The following is an 18,863-nucleotide window of genomic DNA, read 5'->3' as shown; positions in this document are numbered from 1 at the left end:
TCCCGTTAAAAAAACGTACCTAAATCCGTCCAATTCACATAATATACCATACCGCAACAATTAGCTAAAAAATAATAACACTGCAGAGAGATCGATACGTGGCTCAATATTATATAGGATCTATATGAATAATCCGAAGTAATGATAATGTACTATATGTACCATGTAGGTACAGTAATTATAATTATTACTTATTAATATTATCAGTGCTCGAATTGGGAAGAATTAGGTATAGATGAGCTCAATCCAGCGATTTAAAAACTGCGTTCCAAGTGTAAAATTATTTAGCTCAGACTCAAGGGGGGACGGTTAAAAGTTTAGACTCTAAACCATAGAAAATATAATAAACTAGTACCTATCAAAAACAATTTTAATATTTAAAATTATAAAATGAGTTTAAATCTACATTTTATTAAAAAAATTATTTTGGACATAAGTTTGTGCAGTACCTCCAACCCAACACAAAAATAAAAGTTATCGTTAGTACGCAAAAAATAAAAAAATAAAATACCATAGAATAGGAGCTCTGTCCCCCTGCGCCTTGCTGCTAGCTTACCACAATTCAAGCACTTATACTATAGGCTATAGATATAGTTTAAGTTATAGTATTATTCTATATTCTATATTCATGTATTTTATGTTAGGTTTGCACTAAAAATCGTCAAGTACTCAGTCGGCAGATTATTTTACAAAGATTTTTATCTTAATCTATATAAAACACATAATATTACGTAGTAAACACAAATATATAGGTACAATAGATTCTGAAGTCTGAACGTCGGCATATTTCTACAAGGAACATAATATTATAAATAATTCAGTACCTATAATAATATTATCTATTCTTAAAAAAAAACAAGGAACTAAAATAATCTAAATGAAAATTATTGTTCATAAAAATAATTAAATCAATTTAATTTTTAAAATATAAATAAAAATCGAAATTTTATTAACAATGTTAAATTGTTCACTACCTATAGGTTATTATAGTATATGTGTTGTTCTATGGACTGTGTTTGTATATTATTATAGACCATATACAATATACTATTCTATACTATTGATAAATTGATCACGAACATAATTATTATAATAAAGTATAAATCTTCTATATGAGTATAGTTATTGACATCCAGTAATTACAAACTAATTAAACTGGACGTAAATGCGTTTTTGCTCCGTTTACTTCTATTATCTATGTAACTTGACGTTGTCCAGGATATTTTAGGGTCCGGTACTTATACGTTATACACCATGTTGACATTTAATCGTTATACGTGGTATATCTACATATTGAATAGTAGCTTTCTTCTTTTAGATTTAATAATCTTTGAGTTGAAGGTAGGTACGGTAATACGGTAGGTATACCGTATTATCATTTAATATATGTGTATCAATCATCGGTAACCGATGTACCGCAATTGTTGAAGATTAGGTACTCAATACTATGAATGTATACCTATACCTACCTACCGCATTCGTATTACTGTATAATGCCGGAAAAAGTACGTATATAATTAAAAAATATATATATATAATGTAGTACCTATACGTGGGTATATGGATATTATGGCATACCGGTACGTACTGGTACGATGCCACAATGATATACCATCACATACCAGCTCCGATTCTGTAATATTATTATATATAGGTAGGTATAACTGTATACAAACTTTGTACATTTGGCGACGGCGACCAAAAGAAACCGTGGTTACCCACCGTGAGTAATATATGGACGGTATTATATAATCAGTGGAAATAGTGGGGCAAACAGGGGGGCTAAGCCCTCCCTTAACCGTTGTAAGCCCCCCCAACAAACCTTAGGTTTTACACCACATTGGAATACATATTAAAAAATATTCATCTCTACATCTAAATCTATAACACACCCAAATCTCATACACTATAATATGTGCATATGCAACTACGCAGACGGTCATCGGTCGTCTTGATCGTCAGTTACTACAAAATAGTCGATAAGTGGTCGGTAGAAATATGGTGGTCCGCAAGTCGCAATGGTTTATGCTGTCCTATTGTGTCCTGCCTTTCCTTATGTAGAACTTTATTGTTAAGATTTTATCCACTGACTTGTACAGTTGTACTGCGCCAGTTTCTGCCAGTTCCATGATCATTTGACTCCAAAAACCGTATATTTGTGATTAAATACAAGACACAACTGCACACATTCAATAGGTTAAACTGCACACTTTTTAAAAGTGTTGAATCCAAAAACCGTACACTTTGATGATGTATAATCTATTATTTATTACCTATTTATATTTTTTCAAAAAAATAATTATTTAAAATAGTGTGTGGTATTTTGCTATACAAAGAACCTATAAAGTTATAAAGTGAGCGGTTTTTGTATACCGACATTTTTGGTGTCGAAATCATAAGCGTGCGGTTTTGGATGCAACCCCAACATCAATATTTGTCGGAGTTATGTAATACTGGTTTTTGTCCAGTACTTACCTACCTATAGGCTATAACTTAAATACATGATTAATTGTACTAATATTCATAATGACTATTAAGGATATTAATGCATCAAAGACAATTGAGACTTGAGTTCATGTTCATCTTTTTACTAACCGCAACACCAAAAATTGTTGACGATAGTCGATAAGTCGACAACCTATTTAGTTATAACCGGCTAACGCGTATTCGTACAGATTTAAGTATAATATAGCCAACGAGTATTATTCAATAGCCAATAGGTAAATTATTAATAAATAATAATTTATTAGTACCTACTTAACTGTGCAGTTGTGCTATGTAAAGCATAAAACAGTATTATTTATATATATAGTCAGATTTGTATACTTACACAATTTATCGTAATGTTTTTGTAAAGGTGATGTAAGTACAAACCAATATGCTATATATAAAAAAATATATATTTGTATATAAAAAAACAATTTTGATGCGTAAGATCGTCTGCAGCCAGTGGCCTATAGATACCACGATTCATCCTAATGAAAAAAAAAATAATACAATCGACAAAACAGAAACTTATTGTTTCAAATATAATGCATAGTACAAAATAGCAGTGTATATTACGTAACTATGTAATATCCTATATACCTACCTAAAGGGTTATATTAAATTATGAAAACTTGTGAAGTTTTTTCTATTCTATACCTATATTGGCTATTTGGGTCAATCTGAACGTTTAAGTTCATTAGAATTTTGCCACCGTGTGTGTCCAAGCCCCAAGGACGGCAAGTATAATATGTACCTATATATATATATATATATATGCCTACTACCTATATTATGTAGTTACATGCAAGCGATGCTGGTTCCGTAGTATTTGAAAACTGTCATCGAATATGCGTTATTCATTCATCGGGGAATGTCTTTTATGTCTTCAAAATTCCAATTTGGGGTATTGTGTTGTGGCTGGCACGAAACGGCCGCCTGCAGACGCGTCTTTGCTACACATAATAATAATAATAATATAATATATACCGTGCCGCGTTTGTGTGCGTTATATAATACATATGAGTAGGTATATATACATATATATGTATATTGTATACATATTTTTATATTTATCTGTATATATATATTATGTTCATATACATATCGATCCCGACAGGATATGTTAAAGCATTCTTCGTCATTGTGCTTAGGGGAATATACGAATATAAATATGTATGTATATATAGGTACCTATAAGCGTTCACATGACCATTGTGATGAATCCGATCTGCGTGCGTGCATTCCATTTGAATAGAATCGGAACGAAAATACCTTTTTTCCCTTTTGTCGCCATCGGCGTCCGAAAGACTCGTACACGCCGCGGCCGTCACGGCGGCGGCGGCAACGGTAGACTGAAGTGTAAGGGATATAATATAATATTTTATCCGTAATACGAAACAAGTATATAACTTATAGTGTGTGTGTACCTATATATATATATATATATTTATATATATACATCACTTATAGGCTATATAATATAATACCAGCTATTTAGGTACGTATAACTCGTACAGTTTTTTTTTTGTCGCAAAATCTCCATCATTTTGGACCACCGAATGTCCGAAGGGTATAATATTATAGTGGGCAACGTGCCAATGTCATTCAACATTTTACACCTGTTGAGTGTTTGTAAAGGTAGATTAGGAGGTATATATTATTATGTATACAATATGTATAAAACATCAATTGTCGAGCCGGCAATCGAAAGCCCTAGAAATCTATCTAGCATATAGTACCACCAATTCATTGTATATTCCGTCAAAATAAAATTTTAATATTTAAGTAGGGATAATATCGATATATAATAATATAAATGCAGTAGACGGCAGTGCAATTTAAATCATTAATGTTTTTTCAATGTTATAAATATATAGCCGTATAGGCAGTGCTCGAATTGGGGGGGGGGGGGGGGTGCGGGTGCGCAGGGGGACGGAGCTCCCCTACTATTTTTATTTTTTTTTTGCGTACCCCTACTATTTTTTGAATAGTCTGTGTTGAATAATTGCGCCCTTGGAACGCAGTTTTTAAATCGTTAGATTGAGCTCCTCTACTTAATTTTTCCCAATTCGAGCACTGCGTATAAGTGTTATACCTCCTAACTGAATATAATATTATGTATTGTATGTACTTATAGGGATATATAGATTATAGACATAATACCTAAAGTCACGGCTACCGTATTAAAATAATAATAATATAATTAATATAATATGAAATTTCTTAGACTGACAAACCGTCTCTACTCAGAATCGTTTTTCGTATAGGTACAATGATATTATATCATTGAATTCAAATTTAACACCATGCATTATATTCACGTTCGTCGTTCACCCACTTATAAATTGTAACCTGCTGTACAGGCGTACAGCAGAGCGACTTCCGCTAAACAGCTTTTTTTAGTTGTTGTTAAAGGTAGGAAAACTTATGAGGAATCTTGTAATAAACTTTCAAATCTTAGTTCTTACTATCTTAGATATTATAAATTTAATACAACAATATTAAATGAAATTCTGACTCAAAACAATTTGCACATCTTCGTGGTTTTGACGAATTTTATCAACATTAGACGCTCATAAAAAAGGATTATGGATTTACTCTCTACTTTGTTTATTTAATTTCCACTAACAAAAATTTTTGTCGTCTTATGAGGAACCCTGTATTAAATTGTAATGTTTTTTGACCAAATAAACAATTTTTCATAGATAATAATCTAAAAAAACAAATTAAAATCGAAAATAAATAATAATAATTCCGGCTACCGTATTAATAATAATAATTGTTTATATTAATCTTAGATCATATACATTGTATATGATCTAAGATATTAATATACCTACATTAAATATAAAATATCCTTGGCTGATAAACAATCTCCGCTCAAAATCGTTTTTCGTATACAATGATATTAAAGCAATAAAGCATTGAATTCATATTTAACACCATGCATTACAGTACCCACTTGTAATCTACTGTACCTACAGCAGAGCGACTGTTTCCAGTTACCCCGTTTTTTTTTTTGTCTATTTTTAAAAATGCAGTACATTTTTACAGTTTAATGGTGTTATTTTAATTGAACAACCTGGTATTAGCGTGGTGTAAGTTATAGTATAAATTAATTTTAATTTTAGAACAATTCATAAATGTACACAATTACCGCTATAAGCAATAAGCTAGAAACAATTTTGGACGGCTTGAAACATTAAACCGCTTATTTGTGTTTTTGATATTATCATAGAAGTATTACCACAGTTCATTTAAATGTACCTATTATTATTTATTACATAGCTAATATAAATTATGTTTTACTATAAATCACAAAATTTAAATTCACAGATGCTTTTAAAATTAAATGAATGAAAATTGTCTTTTTATACATTCAAGTAGGTATGTATAAAGAACGAACCCAAATAGTAAATATAAAAAAAGTCAAATTGTTTCAGTTTTAATAAATTTAATAAATCATAAATAACTCTCTTTAATTTGCCGTTATGTTATTTGGGAAGCAAAAACATATTTTGGCAGCTATAAGCCCCCTAGCTCCCAACTAATTACGCATATGGTCAGGGCAGGGCCGCTGTTATATCTGCCTTATCTGGGATAATACATGCTTATAAGGTATCTACGTACAACTAGGTACCTAATTAAATTTGTTACATTTTTCATGAACAGTGAGGACATCATATAGCCTATACAGTGACCAATTATCAAACATTTTTGAGGCTTGATATATTTTGGTCTTATTATTTTATATAATTTACTAACATAAACATATAAAAGTAAAATCAATTATTTTATAATCTGTAATTTAATTAACTACAGTAAAGTCAAACGTAATATATTATAATTATTAATGGTAAACAAAATTGTAAATAATAGCAAATATAGGGTATTTAAATTTTTTTAACCTTGGTTTATATATTCTAATAAAAATAATATGGCACCTTAAATCTATTATTCAGTTTTTATTGTATGAAGATTGGCTTATATTTTTTGCCCTTGAAACTAAATATGTTTTTATTTAACAGCATTCTTAAAATTGTTAATAAATTCCATTATATTATATTTAATCTTTAATCCTGTATTTAACACACATATATTATATTATATTAGGTATACATATTTTGTATATAATTTATTAATAGTCAATTCTGAATAAGCATAATATATAATATTTACAAACATACACATACATACATACATACATATTATATTCAAATTCATAATCATAATTATATAGGTACCTACACAAATGTTCAATAATAAATAAACAAATAAATTGAAAACACTATTTTTAATGAAATATAAATATTATACAAATTATCAATTAAATCGTAACATTATTGACTAGTCTTCAGATATGTATTAAACATTTCAACACTAGTCTTAGCAAGGTTTATACAAAATTCTGAATCATCTCCTGAAACTAATTTTGTAAGTGGTACATAATTGGGCTTTGTTGGGTCATATTGTGCTCGGTTTAAATATTGCAGATACTCGTGTCTCTGTTTGATTCTAAATAAACGACTGGTCAATACTTGAGGTTCAAAGACAATGCGGTCGTGATTTATGTCCATAGTATGATGTATGTAGTTGAATCGTTGTAATAAATGGTTTTTAGACATTACAAATAATTTGGGATGGATTTGTAATAGTCTTTTCCTTTCACTTTTATTAAAACCCATTTCTTCAATCAATGAAAACATTATTAAATTAACCGATTTTTTTGGCCAAGTAATCAGTTTTGGTAATTTAGTAACTACACTACGGATATTATCACCAGAAAGAAAGAAGTTAGTTTGAAAAAATCCAAGACTGGTATCAATGTCAATTGTACTTTGAGACAACCATTTTGGGTGTTTTCGGATTATAGTAGTTATCATTTCTTTATTGAATTTTTTATATTCTAAATAATTTATTCTGGTTATTAAATCATCCATATGTTCAGAAAATATCATAGGATTTTTTGTGAGAAATTTTCCCAATTCTTCAACTGGTACTCCACAATCATGAATAAATCTTATATACGGTTTCATATCACGTTCAAAATCTAATTTCAATATCATTTCCATTACATTAGGATTATTGTCAAATTTATAAATTTCAACGCCAAGTTTGACTAATTGTTGTAGTGAATATGACTCATTAACATATGCAGCCAGATTAAATGTAGGTTTTAATGCTGGACTAATAGTAGAAAAATTAGTAACATTGGGTTCCAGTGGAACATTGTTGTAATCCTTGGGCCATTGAATTTGATTAGACTTGATTGTCTCTAAAGTATTATCTGAGCTACAAAGACATCTGAAGAACTGTTTTTGTTCGTTAATTTTAAAAGATAGTACTCGTTTAAATAAAATCATGATGATATAATTGATAAATAGAGCTCAAATATTTGAATTCCTGAAACAATTTGAGGTTTTTCAAGTCTCGAAGAAAGATAAATTGATTTTTCAACTGCCAATCTGTAAAAAAAAAAATTTATAACAATTGAATACAAATTTTAACAAATTTTTATAGGTATCTTCTATTATCAAAATAATTTTAATTAATAATATTTAAGTTTAAACACATATTATATACGATATACCTACTTTAAGGGCTAATATTTTGATAATGTTTTGACAGTATTGATTTATAATATATATCTACTCAGTCCACCGAGAGAATATGAGTGCGCAGAGACTAAAACTAGTCGTCTTTGACTGCAAAACTACTTACTCAAATATTCTTTTGTTTTATTGTTTGCGGGAAGTAGTAATTTTCTCTTGGTAGACGGAGCACAGTTAAAGTGCATTAAAAATATAATTACAAAGATGAATAAGGTTATATCCAGTTATATCTTGTAATATTCGAAATTAAGATTGAAACTATTCTTATTAGCTAGGTAGATACATCATATGCAGAATGAGTGTTTTTTTTTACAATAGTCAAGTCTTTAGAATGAAATTAAGAAGAAAATAACAATTTTAAGAAAACAATATTTAAAGGGGCGCAATTTCAGTTTTTAACTTGGAGGGGCTTAACATATTCAAATGAAACAGGCACGTGGGGGGATCTGCCCCCCACACCGCCCATTCAAGTACCGATATGGCGATATCTTATTTTTCTCACTTACTCTCCTACATTTAATATATTATAATGTATCTATTAATAAAACTAAATTATTTGTATGAAAAAAAGGTAAATAAATGTAATTTATATATATTTATTAAGTATATTATTATAATTGGAACCTTAGGTTATAAATTGCAATTTTATCTAATATTTTTAATGTATTTAAATATCCCCGATATCAATACTCTCAGAATGCAACTTTTGTACATCCAGTATAACAAGTGGATCATCAGGGTCAACTTCAGCAATAGAATTATTTTCAAGTGCTTTCTGAGGTTCATTATTTTCACATAAGGATTCATTTTTATCACTCTTAAAATTGAAAATACTAAATTTATTATTTTTATCCATTTTAATTTTTAGCTAGTTTTTAGAAGTAGAAGCAGTACACCAGTATAAGTATTACAAATATAGGGGCATTAATGAGGTCTAACATCATGTTGTTGTACGGGCTTGTTACATTTTTCTAGATTTCAATTTTAGAAACAATTTTTTTCAAACAATGTTTACTGTATTATGTAGATTAGATAATTAATGAAGGATTTAATACTTCAATTTAAATATATATTTTTGGAGGGGCTAATTTGCGCCTATGGCGTACACAAGTGGGAAGGTCGGGTCTGTACCCCCCATTGATTGACAGAATTTAAAATTTTTAAGTTGCAAACCACTGATTGTATCTTTTTACATATTAAAAAAATTTGGGTCCCCCTTTGAAAAATTCCTGGGTACACCCCTGAATATTTAGACTGACTTTGATTATATCTAATATACCTGATATTATCATATTTAGAAATGTTAAATGAAGACTATCCATACTTAAAGGTCAATATAAACTATTATATAATAACTGTTGAATACAGAGTTTTATAAATTAGACATTTTTAATTTTAATGTAAATCTACTAACTAGTATGAAAATTATAAGAACAAGTATGTTATTATTATTTTATATGTTAATGTAATATACTAAGCAGTTACAAAATAAATTTGTTAAACTCAGAAATTTGTCTATTATTTAAAAAAAAATTTAAAATAGAGCCCCGAGTAGGTTTAAGTGAATAATAATATAGGTTTTTCATAAGATAAACATGAATGCCCCACATTGTTGATATTCAGAACAACATGGGGCAAGCGCAAGCAGAAAAATAAATAAAAAACATAGAAGGAATAATTTGTCTGGTTCAAATACAACTGAAATTAATAAACCAAACATTAAATAGAAAAATGTAATATCTATATTAATCGGTCTTAAAAGTTATTTACAATATAATTTCAAAACTGCTTCAAGTTAATCAGTTTGATGCTATATAATATCTATAATCTTTCAACTTAACAAGCACTCATGAAAAACACTATAATTATAATTATACTTTATCTAATAAACTATCATGTATTTATTATTTATTTGATCAAATTAGTGAATAATTTATTAATAAATAATAATAAATATTTATTTTTATAAGAATTTATTGAAAATGTCTATTAATTTACCTGATTCCAATGAAAGTTTCGGAAATTACAATCACCAGAAATTAGTTTTTAGATTTTAAGTATAATTCAATGGAAAATCAGTTTAATAAATTAAAAATAATTTATGAACTTTTATCTTCAAATTCCGAATTTATGAAATGTTTTATTATTATTCTTATCAATTTTTTGAAGTTTAATCACAGAATAATATCACAGGTATAAGGTCTATGGTATATAAAGGTATATTTTAGAATTTAAGATAATAATATGATTATCTATAATTTGTGGGCATGCTTAAAAATGAATGCCCGCGTAAAATCTTTTATCATTTTTTTATCTATCATAATATTTATGCTTTATTTTTGCTATCTATTTCATATAATTTAAATAAAAATTGTATTAACATTTATTATTTAATATCACACTAACACACGAGGACTGAGGACAGTGAGTACAATATTATTACATGCCAATTGACAAGTACATTAATTAATTAAGTATAAATTATTTTGATAAAAGTATAAGTTTGGAATAGTAAGGATTGTGGTCCCATTATTTTTAATTATTTTTCTTCTAGGAAATTAAGCAGTAACCACTACCCATATTATTGGTCATTATTTAAAAAAAAAATGAAAAAAGTTCTGTGTTCAAGAGATCAAGTGAATTTGAAATGTGTCCTACTTGGTGGACAGAGTTTCAGGTAAATTATGGTGTTTTTATTATTTATTATTCAACTAGAATAATAAAACCTACTTAGTATAGTTAAGTATAAATATTCAATATACAACTTGGTGGTTTATGGTATGCAATCTATAAAAATTCCATTGTCATTATAAAATTAATAATAATCAAAAATTAATAAATTCAAGTTGTTTATATTTTGTAAATTTTTTTCTACAATTTTTAGATGGAAAGAAACTGATCCGGATGAATACTCAGGAGTATTTGCTGGTGGTTTTTGGGTACTAAAACAAAACGATGATCACATTGCTTATAAACGAGTTCCAGCCACAGACTTGGATGAAAAAATGTTAAGTAACTATCTAAGGATGGATGAACCTTTAGATGCATACTATAAAGAATGGAGTATATGTGATCCAATTTTTAAAAAATCAGCAGAACGGTTTAAAGGAATTAGAATGTTGAAACAAGAACCAGTTGAAAACATATTATCATTTATATGTTCATCAAATAATAATATCACGAGGTAAATTACATTCATACATATTTTGTCTTTAATAATTTAATCAATATCATTATAGGATCTCATCTATGGTTGAAAAAATGTGTACTTTATATGGTAAAAAAATAGATGGAACAAATTATTATGCTTTTCCTAGTATTGAAACATTAATCGGGCAAGAAGTTGAAGATGATTTGAAAGCTGCAAAATTTGGATATAGAGCAAAATTCATACGACAAACTGCTGAAAAAATGTTTGAACTTGGTAGTAATATATGGATTGATAAGCTAAGAAATATGAATTATGATAGTGCTAAAAAAGAATTGATGCTATTGCCAGGAGTTGGTCCAAAGGTAGAACTTGGTTAAATTTTATATTCAATGATGGAAAGGCCAAGTAATATAACCCACACCAATAACAATATTAAGATTTTAATTGTTCACAGTTAACTCATAATAAATACACATTTTGTATTCAAGTATCATAATTCATAACCATTAACCTTACTGTAAGCCTTAACAATATTATTAATCTTTAAGTCCTTCTTGAAAAATTCCATTTTTCATGCTTATATCACTTGGTTTTTTCACAGTGTACAATATATATATATATTTATTTAAACAATATTATATTACATTTATAGGTTGCAGATTGTATTTGTTTAATGTCACTCGAACACTTAGAAGCTGTCCCTGTAGACACACATGTATTCCAAATTGCTCGTGATAATTATTTACCTCATTTGAAAAAATACAAAACAGTTACTCAACCAGTTTATAATGAAATAGGCGATTGTTTTAGGAAGATATTTAAAAAGAATGCTGGATGGGCACATACAGTAAGAATTTTATATTTTGTTAAAGGCAACTGGTAACATGGGTACTGTATTTGGCTCTGCAATGTGGCATTTCTTAATAACCCAAGTCTTAAATGGACATAATATATATAATTTTTTGCTTTGTTTTAAACAATATTGTTACATTGTTATTATGTTAAAGCAGTGCTATTAAAAATCATAAAATATTTTCTACGATGTTTTGTACATTTAAAAACTTTAATTTTTAGGTATTATTCTTGGACGATTTGAAAAACTTTAAACAACTTGAAAAACATGATGATTCGTCTAATGGCAAACCTGTTGCAAAGAGGAAAAAAAAGTATTGATTTACTGTCAATCATACTATTATTATGTTTGTAACATACATAACTTACATAATTTGTACTCATTGTTAAAATATACTTTTATTTTAGATTTATTGAATACAAATTACAATTAGTATTTTTTTTATATATATTTTAATTGAATATGTTTGTTCTAAACTTTTTAATTCACAATATTTCAAACAGTAATATTAGCATTTTTTATTTTTAATTTAATTTTTTTTAACTCAATTTCCTTTGATTATAACTTAAGATACATATCAAAGTAAATAATAAAAGTATTAACATGGAGATGATTGAGAGATTTCTATAAATAAGTAATACTAATAATTGTGTTATTATATAATATCATTTGTAATACAATTTGAGCTTGTAATTAATTTTATTAAAATATAATTTTTATAATCTGAGCAAATATTTTTGTAATTAATCATAATGTAGCTAATTTAATGCCAGTTATTTATGAGTTAGCAAATAATTGAGTAGATATGTGACTAATAAAAACATTAATTTCATAGTACACCTAATAATTGACACTAATATAAAAAGAGTGTTGTAGAAACAATTTTAAGTGATTTTGTTGGACATTTTTATCATACATTTTAAACTAATAATGTATAGTTAGTACCTAAATATTAGTTTTTAAAGTATTATATAATTGTATTAATTAATTCATTCATTAGCAGTAATGCAGCATCCAAATGTTTCCATTGTTTTTTATTCTTTTTAAGTATATTTTAGTAAATCTAATTATAAGATCCCTAATAATATTAATTAATCATCGCGTTTTCATTTTTTTATTGTTTTATATTATATTGTGTTCTGAGTTCCAATTAATTATTTTTTGAATGAGAAAAAACGTATTATTAGGTAATTTTCTCATTATTGTGTTGGCTACACTGATGTCTGACCAATTTTCCAATTGATTTTCCACCATTTTTCTACTCTTATCTCCGACCAAGTTATTTGAATCCTCTCGGCTCTCCTAATGACGTAATGTTATTAAATTCTCAGTGACTTTTAGAGATTATTGTTTTACTTGCTGTGCGTAAAGGCTGTTAGTTTACAATTCGATAGATTTGCACCGAATCAAACATGGCATTGAAAGCTGTTGTCGGACAAAGTAAGGCATTATTTTTAATTACGCATTATATTACATACTTTAGTATGGCTTTTAGTTTTATCTGATACGAATACTAATTGAATAATAAATTCGTTTCACAGAGATCATGAATGAGGTCATTAAACAGAAGGGCGTAAAAAAAGGGGCTGACAAAGGAATAGAATGGCGTGTAATGGTGGTTGACCAACTGGCAATGAGAATGATATCCGCCTGTTGTAAGATGCATGAAATATCTGCTGAAGGAATCACTAGTAAGCGTTAATTTTTCACTCATAACGATACATACTCCCAGCCCAAACATGTATACATCTATTTGTATATCATTACTTGCTGTTGTTCCATAGTTGTTGAAGATTTGCAAAAAAAACGAGAGCCTTTGGCTACTTTAGAAGCTGTTTACTTGATTACTCCTAGTGAAAAGTCAGTCGCCGCTCTCATTAGAGATTTCTCCAGTCCAGGAAAGTCTATGTATAAAGCTGCTCATGTTTACTTCACTGAGGGTAACTTTTTTTTTATGCCATTTTAATTTTACTATTTAAATTAATTTATGAAATTAATTTGTCAGTTACATTTTTATCTTTATATACATATAGTCATTCAAAGACAATGTTTTAATATTTTATAACTAACTTTTTCTCCTAATTGTTACATTTTTCTTCACTATTGTAATTATAGCGTGTCCCGATGAGTTATTCAACAAGTTAAGTTTGTCCCCAGCCGCAAAATTCATTAAAACTTTAGTGGAAGTTAATATAGCTTTCATAGCATATGAACAACAGGTAACATATTTTATGAAAACTGTTAACTGCTAAACTAATGGTGGAAGTTAATCTTTGGTTATTACTTATAAGCTATACTTAATATTAACAAAAATATATGTTGTAAATATTTTTATTTATCGGATCTATTTAACTTTTATTCTTTTGTGAAGGTATTGGCCTATCTTAAACTTATTTTATGTTTATGGTTTTTGGTGTTATGTTGAATTAAAATTAGGCATATTTATGAAGAAATATATATGAATATATATATTGGCTGTGAACTAAAATATGTTGAATGACTTGTGCAAATACGGGAACACTAAAATCTAATCTTTAATTGCCATTAATAAATTTTAACCTTTTTTTGTTTTGCTTAACATACTAATCTGGTATTGTTTTATTGCTTAATTTAAAAAAAGTGTGTCAAGAAGAACTGTTTAACGAACTGTGCAAATCGATTGCTGCCAAAAAAATTAAAACTCTCAGAGAGATTAACATCGCTTTTCTACCTTATGAGCGTCAGGTGCGTGTTTGCTTAACATTTAAGTAATTTTGCTTAGTTCTTCTCTTTTGGCGTCATTAACCCTGTACCTATATATTTATTGTGGAATAATAGTTAATGTTGTTTTTCTATTTACATTCTTAGGTGTTTTCTTTAGATTCTCGTGAAACGTTTCAATGTTATTATAATCCATTGCTAGTGAGTAGTCGTGTCCCTAATATGGAACGCATAGCAGAGCAGATTGCTACGGTTTGTGCTACATTAGGAGAATACCCATCAGTTCGATATAGAAGTGACTTTGAACGTAACGCTGAATTAGCACAAATTGTTCAGCAAAAATTAGATGCTTACAAAGCAGATGAACCAACAATGGGTGAAGGTCCTGAGAAAGCTCGTTCACAGTTAATTATACTTGACAGAGGATTTGATTGTGTATCTCCTGTTTTACATGAGCTCACATTCCAAGCAATGTCTTATGATCTTCTGCCTATAGAAAATGATGTTTATAAGTAAGATAACACTTGTACTGTTATAATAATACAATCATATTTGATTTTTTAAATTAATTTTATTTTAAAAGATATGAGGCCACGGCAGGTGCAGCCCTTAAAGAAGTATTGTTGGATGAAAATGATGAGCTTTGGGTGGAGTTAAGACATCAACATATTGCTGTTGTATCTACGTAAGCTTACAAATTTCATTTACTCACTTATTGGTATTCATTGATTTCTTTTTGATTTAGGAATGTGACAAAAAATTTGAAGAAATTCATAGACTCTAAGCGTATGTCAGCTGTTGGTGAGAGTAAATCTTCTATGCGTGATCTGTCGACAATGATTAAGAAAATGCCTCAATACCAAAAAGAATTAAGCAAGTATTCCACTCATTTGCACTTAGCTGAAGATTGCATGAAATGCTATCAAGGTAATGTGGACAGACTTTGTAAAGTTGAACAAGATCTGGCTATGGGCACAGATGCTGAAGGCGAGAAGATCAAAGATCACATGAGATGCATTGTACCAATACTATTGGATCAGAATACATCTAGCAATGATAAGATGAGAATTATTATATTGTATGTTTTGTCTAAAAATGGAATATCTGAAGAGAATCTTAACAAACTGGTACAACATGCTCAATTATCACCAGCTGATAAACAAGCTATTGTAAATTTGAACTTGCTTGGTATAAATACTATTGTGGATGTAAGTTTTTATTGTTTGGTACTTACTAAATTTATTGTATGTTATTATTAATTAAAATATGTAATTAACACTTCTACTTTAGGGTAACAGAAAGAAGCAGTACCAAATACCACGCAAGGAGCGCATTACTGAACAGACATACCAGATGTCTCGCTGGACACCTGTGATCAAAGATTTAATGGAAGACTGTATTGAAGACAAATTGGATGCTAAACATTTTCCTTTTCTAGCTGGTAGAGCTGCTTCATCTGGATATCATGCACCAACTAGGTATGTATTTAATTTCTGGTATATTTGCGAATGGTATATTAGATTTTTATAATATATGTTCCTTGCTGTTAAGTGTCAGTTAAATTCAAAATCATTTCAATAACAAATTGTTGATATGCTTTTAATTTTAGTATACAATGTGATCATCCTAATAATTAATAGTTATATTTAGGTTTACTAATAAGTTATGCTTTTTTGATTCAATAAGTATCACTGTGATATTTTGTTGTTTATTCAGGAAATTATTTTGTAATCTAGCATACACATTTTTTCACAGTTAATCATTGGTTCTTGTTTTAGTGCGCGATACGGACACTGGCATAAAGATAAGGGTCAACAATTAATAAAGAACGTGCCCAGAGTAATAGTGTTTGTGATTGGAGGAGTAAGTTTTTCTGAAATCAGGTGTGCATATGAAGTCACTAATAACTTCAAAAACTGGGAGGTGATAATAGGTAAGATTTTGATGACTTATATTATTATGATCTTAGTCTTATAATTTTGCTTCTAAATATTATTATTTTTTGAAGGTTCGTCACATGTTCTAACTCCAGAAGACTTCCTCAACAACTTGTCTGCCTTAAGTCAATAAACCTGTCCAATTCTTCCACGCATCACACTATTATGTTTTTCCAAAGTATTACTTAATGTAGCCTTATAAATCGTGATTTTTTTAATTTAGCATAGAGTTAAATACTAATAAAAAAAAAAATCTATTACTTATGGGTTTGTAAGAACTTGTCAGTATTTTCAATGTTTAAAAATCATTTCCTAACTATTTTTAAACTAGCTTTTTAACGCAATTAATTCAGTTTTATTATCACCACAACGTATTATATCTGTTTTATTATAAGTTATTATTTGTTATTTATTTAAATTAATAATTTAAAATTTTATTTGGTAATAAGTTAGTCATTTGAATAACTTTCATCATTATTGTTATAATTTATTTTACTTATTATAGTTTTAAAACAGTTAATAATATACATATTATGTATGTTCTAGACATAATTATTTCTTTTAACGGACATTCCGCATTTATATAAACATTAACTTATTTATTGAATTTTATCACATTTTTAACCATTATATTATTATTAATATAGATTATAGAATAATTTCTGTAATTTGGATTATTAAAAACATTAATAGATTTATTTCATATTAATTTGATTGAATTTTGTTTTTTTCTAATTTTACTTCTAGCTTTTATTAAAAAAGTTTTTATTATTGTCCAAACTATTGTTGTTTTTTTTAGTACCTACTTATCGAGCTTTTAAATGTTAATTCATAAATAGCCTCAATATTTTAAAGAGTTATAGATGTTTATAATGTAACCTTTTATCATTATAATATATTAATATATTATTACAATGGGTTCTCTTATTTACGCCACTCATTGATGGAATTCGCATAAATGTTTTAGTAATATTAACTTTCGGGAGCAAAATATTTTGTTCTTATCAATGTGTATTATACTTATTTTATTGTGTTATTTTGTTCATTTATCTATCTATATAATCTATAGAATTTGTTTATTATTTAGGTACAATTTTTTTTGAATATAATATACATTATTTTCTTTTAATATTAAATTATAATTAAAATTTTAATTACAAATATGAAATATTAATATCTTTTCGAAATACTTAAATTTTAAATGATTTCAGAACTTGTATTAAGTAAAAATGTAATACTATGTAGAATGTACACAATACATATATTTCTCAAGTCAATATCTTAATATTTTCAAGTTAATCTATTTTTTATTTGATTTGATTTAATTGTCTTTTTTAATCAGATTAGAAACGAGAAGATATTTTTATTACAATTGTATTATATTCAATTGAAATGTTTGGAATAGTTAATTTGCTGCTAATTTGTTTACTTTCATTAATTTATATAAAATAATAATTTAATTTCTTTAATCAACTTTAAAATATATCTATTTAACAGAATCTAACTTCTTGTTGCCAAAAATAAATTGTATTAAAATTTAAAAGTAATTGAATACAGTTATGATAATGTATGTATACAATTTAAAATTTTAAAACCGGACCCAACTAATCTGTGTTTTAATTTTAGTTTATTTCTTCTTAAAATAGTTGCATATAATATTTATATTATATTTAATATTTTATTAAGTATTAAAATGTAGGTTATTAATAATATTTGATGTGATACTGAATAGTATGTTTTTGTTTAAATTTAATATAAATTAAAATAGATAATAATATGTTGATTATAAAATATGTTCTAATGTTAAATTCGTATAAACTATTTTAATTATTTAATATATACTTGATATTTTAGTATCAACAAAAATTTACTATTGTATATACTTAGATGTATAATGTTTCAACAAGTCCTAGCCGGCTAATTATTTGATTTGTCTTTTTATCGTGCCTACATTTTATTATAAAATAAATATAGAATATTTAGAGAAATTTATACTGTGTACAATTTTATGCAAGTATTTAAAACCAGGCGTAATATTGATTCAAATAAATTTATATACAAAGTTGAATAGTTGATTATATACAAAATCAAATGGCAAAGGTGTTGATTAACATAGAAAAAGT

At 27.5% G+C, this 18,863-nt stretch overlaps 3 protein-coding genes across 6 annotated transcripts; 2 read left to right on the top strand and 1 right to left on the bottom strand.

Annotated features, from left to right (window-relative positions):
- Window positions 1-6,762: 6,762 nt before the first annotated feature.
- On the bottom strand, window positions 6,763-10,216 carry Mterfd1 (MTERF domain containing 1). Its single transcript, NM_001204976.1, is given in 2 exon segments — window positions 6,763-7,952; window positions 10,098-10,216. A coding segment is annotated over 1 exon segment (1,023 nt). The 5' UTR covers window positions 7,851-7,952; window positions 10,098-10,216; the 3' UTR covers window positions 6,763-6,827.
- Window positions 10,217-10,401: 185 nt separating this feature from the next.
- Window positions 10,402-12,831, top strand: LOC100167979 (N-glycosylase/DNA lyase). Of its 3 annotated transcripts, none has more exons than XM_001951982.5 (6): window positions 10,402-10,523; window positions 10,654-10,776; window positions 10,984-11,283; window positions 11,339-11,612; window positions 11,903-12,097; window positions 12,325-12,831. In XM_001951982.5, exons 2-6 carry the CDS (start codon window positions 10,706-10,708, stop codon window positions 12,421-12,423), a joined length of 939 nt encoding a protein of 312 aa, XP_001952017.1. In that variant the 5' UTR covers window positions 10,402-10,523; window positions 10,654-10,705; the 3' UTR covers window positions 12,424-12,831. The 3 variants fall into 3 exon arrangements, with proteins under 3 accessions (XP_001952017.1, XP_016657374.1, XP_029343658.1); XM_016801885.2 differs by lacking the exon at window positions 10,402-10,523 and adding an exon at window positions 10,528-10,556; XM_029487798.1 differs by lacking the exon at window positions 10,402-10,523 and adding an exon at window positions 10,555-10,573.
- Window positions 12,832-13,352: 521 nt separating this feature from the next.
- On the top strand, window positions 13,353-17,265 carry LOC100159093 (protein ROP). 2 transcript variants are annotated; one of them, XM_001951896.5, is made up of 10 exons: window positions 13,353-13,543; window positions 13,645-13,794; window positions 13,888-14,043; window positions 14,724-14,827; window positions 14,951-15,315; window positions 15,387-15,488; window positions 15,549-16,011; window positions 16,094-16,281; window positions 16,582-16,736; window positions 16,812-17,265. In XM_001951896.5, exons 1-10 carry the CDS (start codon window positions 13,516-13,518, stop codon window positions 16,871-16,873), a joined length of 1,773 nt encoding a protein of 590 aa, XP_001951931.1. In that variant the 5' UTR covers window positions 13,353-13,515; the 3' UTR covers window positions 16,874-17,265. The 2 variants fall into 2 exon arrangements, with proteins under 2 accessions (XP_001951931.1, XP_001951920.1); XM_001951885.5 differs by lacking the exon at window positions 14,724-14,827 and adding an exon at window positions 14,219-14,322.
- Window positions 17,266-18,863: the final 1,598 nt, after the last annotated feature.

Source organism: Acyrthosiphon pisum, chromosome A1, assembly GCF_005508785.2.
Source record: "Acyrthosiphon pisum isolate AL4f chromosome A1, pea_aphid_22Mar2018_4r6ur, whole genome shotgun sequence".
Classification (NCBI taxonomy): Eukaryota; Metazoa; Arthropoda; class Insecta; order Hemiptera; family Aphididae; genus Acyrthosiphon; species Acyrthosiphon pisum.
The sequence above is the reverse complement of the archived record's forward strand: the minus strand, read 5'-3'. Positions and strand labels throughout refer to the sequence as shown.